The sequence below is a fragment of the Pundamilia nyererei genome, unplaced genomic scaffold, assembly GCF_000239375.1.
Source record: "Pundamilia nyererei isolate P.nyererei 1_Seehausen unplaced genomic scaffold, PunNye1.0 scaffold00048, whole genome shotgun sequence".
NCBI classification, from domain to species: Eukaryota; Metazoa; Chordata; class Actinopteri; order Cichliformes; family Cichlidae; genus Pundamilia; species Pundamilia nyererei.
In genome coordinates, this window is record NW_005187449.1 from 967,838 (window position 1) to 973,287 (window position 5,450).

General features: G+C 41.1%; 1 protein-coding gene across 1 annotated transcript in view; it reads right to left on the reverse strand.

Annotated features, from left to right (window-relative positions):
• Positions 1 to 5,450, reverse strand: part of xrn2 (5'-3' exoribonuclease 2) — a 47,132-nt gene that overhangs the window by 30,396 nt on the left and 11,286 nt on the right. Inside the window, exons 18-19 of the mRNA XM_013910773.1 lie at positions 4,835 to 4,929; positions 1,866 to 2,001 (exon numbers count right to left, since the gene is read on the reverse strand). Of these exons, the coding sequence (XP_013766227.1) occupies positions 1,866 to 2,001; positions 4,835 to 4,929 (231 nt within the window). The remainder of the gene's footprint in view (positions 1 to 1,865; positions 2,002 to 4,834; positions 4,930 to 5,450) is intronic.

A 5,450-nucleotide genomic window follows, 5' to 3' on the forward strand; every position in this document is an offset into this window, starting at 1 on the left:
ATGTAAGGAGACCAGGTGGTTTTTTCCACGCATCACCATCGCTCTTAATCTGTGACTCTATGCGTGCCCATCTCACAGCCGATGTGAAAAAACTAGTGAAACAAATGAACTGTGAGCTTGCTGTCATTCCGGGACGCCTGACAAAGGAACTCCAACTGCTGGACATCGGTGTGAACCGCCCGTTCAAAGTAAGGCTGCGAGCGGCCTGGAAGCGATGGAGACCACAGTTTCACCAAGAGTGGAAGGCAGCGCCGGGCGAGTTACGCCACAATTTGCCAATGGATTGTAAATGCTTGGGCTAACATGTCTGCTGGCACTGTTGTTCGAGCTTTCGCAAAAGCTGGCATCATTTCCAAGGAGCCGCACGGCACGGAAAGTGACTCTGACAGTGAAGAAAGTGAACTTGGCATGTTTGGTGGAGATTTAGCGCAGCTGTTCAGTTCAGACACAGAGGATGAGGACTTCGATAGGTTTGATTGATGATAAAAATGTGAGTACCAAACTTTGTTTTGCTCCTGCTTTATTTTTTAAATATGCACACTTGTATGCTTGTGTGTTGTTGATGATGATGATTACTGGTAATAAAAATGTGAGTAAGGTACCGAACTCAGGTTTGCTCCCGCTTTATTTTTAAATACGCATACGGTACTTGTCTGCGCCCTATGATCCAGTGCGCCTTATGTGTGTGTTAAATACAGTAATGGCGCACATAACTGAGACTGCGCCTTTTAGTACAGTGCGTCTTATGGTCGTGAAAATACGGTACGTGAATTCATTTTGTGTATTTAAAGTAAAATCGAGGATACAGCAGAGGAAAAGCAAGTATCAACATGTAGTGCTCTTCTCAGACAGATCCACCCATTTCCTGTAACTCAGGTTTCAGCAAGCAGCAACAAAATCCAGAATGATCAAATGCTTCAGAAACTAATGAGCGATACTTAACCCTGATGCATCGAGCAGGACAGAGACTCTCACTGTATGCTGAACACAATGACAAAGCTTTATATTCTATTCTATAAATGGCTTTATCCATGTTACTCAGTCGATGTACCTTACAGGATGACCTTTACAGAGAATGTGAGGTTTCTGTGTCAAACACAGGTTCTGGTTGCGAAATGACAAGAAAAAGAAAAAAAGCATCCTTATCCTTTAGCTTCCCCTCAAAAACTTTAGTGATTTTCTCAGTCTTTGTTTGCACTGTTAGCACAAAGTTCTACTCTGTGCATCATTCACCTTAAATTTTTCCCCTCAGTGTCTACATGAAAGCTAAAATATCCAAAAGTTAGAATTCACCTTGTGGCAGCCACACTCTTGATTTAATTTTACGAAAGCTATCGTTAACTTTTGTTAGCAAGAACTTCATGTGATTAATCTTTTTACACATGTATAAATAAGACCTTAACTAAAAAAATGTTACAAAAAAAGAGAAAAAGAACCGCTGAAAGACGAGTATGTGGAAGTTCAAGGAGAGAAGCACTGCTCTGAAAAATAAACTCTTAACCTTACCAGCAATATTTGGGAACTTAACATAATTTGATTCTGTAACTCAGGAACAGGATCAGAAAGGTTGATGTTGTGCATAAATTCATCAAAAAAACGACTAAATACACCTGCCTCTCCATTTGTAAAGGTGGAAATTTAGCTTGGATCGTGGTATGTAATGAAAGCTCGGGGTTCAAAGTTCAAAGAAAACTATTAAACGGTTTCTAAAGCTAGCATCTGGGTGAAGTAAAGGCTTTATAAACCAGTGAGAATATGTTTCTCAGCAGGAAAAGAAAAACACGGGAAAAAAAAAAAGAACACATCGCTGCTGAAGACATGCTCGTTTGTACACAGTACTGAACCCACCGTGTGACTTCAGTTACCTGGTAATAGTAGCGCAGTACCCAGCAGAGACCCTCCACGTACGACTGGACCACCTTCCGCCTGAAATCCTCATCTGTCGCGTCCACGTCAAACTTGTTCTTGTAGTACCTCTGCTTCCAGCCTTCCTCCCACAACCTGCAGGACACAAAGGGGTGGTCACACTCACTCAGAAGATTGAACTAACTTCTTCACCAACAGCACTAACCAAGAAAGACATTACACACAGGCCCAAACACTGAGATTTAAGTCATCTTACTGAAAACCACACTGTGGGGTTATTATTAAGTAATTTAGTCATCAGTCTCCTTAAGAATTCAAATGAATAATAATTAACAAGTATCTCTGTCAGCGTGCGTGCACAAATCAGTCTTAGCTAGTAGTAGTACAGCCAGAAAATGTGGCACGGGGAAGTTGATGGTAAGTGCTCTGCATTTTGTTTTGCTTGTTTTTCTTCCATCTTCCATCCATCAGAACAGTGTCAACTACCACAGCCAGTCAAATTTCATATTTACCAGTGGACTGTCCAAAAGGCCAGGAGATGACCTTTGGAGTAGTTAATTAGGCATCAACACCCACCTTCCCAACACTGACCTTTAAATAAAATCTCATTTGAGGGAATTCTGCCCAATGCAACATTTTGGGGGTTAAAATGTGGATTAATTTGCGCACAGCTCCAGACTTCCACTAACATGCTTTCATTCAACATCAGTAACATCTGTCTGAACCCCACCACCTCCAACAACTTCACAATGTCTAATTTTATTTAGACTGCCCCCACCTGTACTGATGACCACACAAAAGGCTTGATATCTCAGTTAGTAATAAAGATGGGAATATGGGAAATCAACTCCACTGGTACAAATACTGCCAATGGCCAAGAATTGCAAATCCATTGTTGATTATTGGCTGACATGACCAAATCTTTACAGTTTAGGTAAATCTGAACAACATATTCAAATAAATGGCTCATCTATAGGCTGAAAAACCAGCTGGAACAGTTCAACGGCTATGACTTCGCGGTAGATTTGGGGCGGCGATGCCGTTCTGCACACATAATCAGGGTCGTCCGGCATCTGCGCGGCGGCTCCTCGGAGCGGCCCGCGGGAAGCTGCCGACTCCTGAGAGAAAAGCCTCCATGAATACCAATTTAGCCCGATGGATTTAGCAGCTCTGACGAGTGCGTCACAGAGGAATTTACTCGAACGCTCCTGCTTTCCATATTAATCACGTGCAGAGGGGAAGTGGGAGCTGTTCAGCAGAGCAGGGAGTGTGTGTACAAATGTGCGTACTAATATGTGTGTGTGTGCGTGCAGCGGAGATGGCAGAGAGTTAAAGAGCTTGTGGTGCAGCTCGGTGGCATTAATGAGCACGTCTCTCCTCTTCTGTTTGTTAAAGCGACCTTTGCTGACTGAAGTTCATCTGCACAGATTTATTTTTAAGGTGTTTTATTAACTGCACGCACGCGGTTCCCTGGGCATTCAAATTACAGGTTATTTGTGGTTATGAAGGAGCTTCCAGTTATAAACAGCTTCAAGAAAACTCGACAGACAGCAGCCGATTTACAATAATGATGAAATGAATGACTGACCTCATAAACAAATAATTTTGTTTTGCCTATTTTCTGGTCACCGTGTGAGCCCAGCAGAGACGCTAAATGTGCTGAGAAAGGAGCCAATGAGCAGCTTGTCTGACACGCCAGCTTTATTACTTGCAGAGTATTATTCAGGTCGTGGCGGTTTGTAAAAGCAGGTTTAATTCAAGCATAGCTCTTTGGTGTGGGCACTTTGAGAGTTTGTACCTGAGAAGTGAGTGAAAGTTGTGTTATGAAACCTTGTTTTCACACCAAAATTAATTTATTGTGATTAACTTTACTTATAATTAACTTAAACTAAAAACTGTCTTGCTTACAAAGTTGTATGAGTTATTAAAATGATTAAAATGACATTTCTATGTGCCGTTGGGTTTCTTTAATCATAAAAAAAAGAATAAACCCAGTAAGACAGGGAGTCTTGACAGGCCTACAGCTGAAGTTTAAATTATGCCAAGCTTTAAATAAATATCTTTATTAATTCCACTGACAACCACTTTGGCTTTAAAGCCAAACATTCACTGACCTGTGTGCACATTCCTAATTGTAAATAAATACAGGGGGAAAAAAGTATGTTGAGTCAAAAGAGGGGAGCCCAAATACACCATAAGTGTTCATCACGAGTGTTCAGGCTTACTGGAGCTGTATCCTCGGTTCTTTTTAATCTATATGTTGATGACTTATCAAAGAAGCTGAAAGTGGGTGGATGAATAGCAGCTTTCTAGTGAACCACATTATGTATGCAGATGATTTTGTGGTCTTTAGTCCTCTTTGCAGTGGTCTCCAGCAGCTCCTTCATATATGCTTTGCTTATGATGTGGAAAATGAGCAGAGCATAAGAGCGCTGTCATGATTAATAGAGCCAAAGAGGAGAAACGGGGGAAAAGATATCCTGAAATTAAACCGTCAGTCTGGAATCTAACTGTCTGCACTAAGATTTAAGACTAAATAAGACTTCGGATCAAATGATGGATGACGAAGATATTTATAGGAAGATAATGTATGCACAAGCTAACATCCTGCTGTAAATGTTTATTGCATATACAGGTAGGATGAAGAAGTCTATCTAGAAGATGGTGTACACCTCTGCATGTATCATACCTGTGATGAACAAACTACAGGAACATGAGTTTATGGATATAATGAAAACATGAAGTAGTTACAGAAGAGAACAAGATGATATGGTGCACGTGAGAAGTTTGTTTGCTTGAATCGTTTAAAGGGGAACAATTTATTTGTAGGCTTATTAATTCTAAAAATGAAATTAATGCGGGTTAGCAAATATAAGAAATTGGGGGAGATTCTGTATTCACTTTAGATTAAAACACAGTAATCCCACCCTTTGCTGTGAGCCCGCCCACCTAGTTTGTAAGGAGTTACCTGACGTTGTCTTCAGGCTCCGGCTCGCTATCGCTGTCATCAGCTTTCCTCTTCACTCCCCTGCTGTCTGCACTGTCACTGGGACCTGCAGACGACTACCGAGGGTGATTAAACCCCAACACACACGCGCACACGCACACGCACACACACACACACACACACCATTAAAACCCTGACTGGACTACTTGAGCATGAGCAGAAGCACTTTCAAACACAACAGGTTAGCGGTCTTTCCTTTCACACAGCAGCAGTGTTGTAGTGTTTGCATTGAGCTTTAACAGTTCTGCCTGTGCAGACAGAAATCTTCAAATTCTCCCCAAAGAAACAGTTTCATTAAACCGGTGTGTCGCTGGAAATAGCAGAATATTTTAAAATTTCCTGAACAAGCTTTATGGTCACTGAGCTGTGCTCCACCGCAGTCGGCGTTCATTCTCGTTATCTGATACAATCTAAAGCGATTGCTTTGCATTTTAATATAACTCAAAATAAAAATAATTCCTGGACCATGTCCGTTTTAGTTACACAGGTCTAAGCTGGTAATATTACTCTGTTTCATTTGAAGAGAACAGATATAGATATATATATATAGATATATAGATATAGATATATAGATATA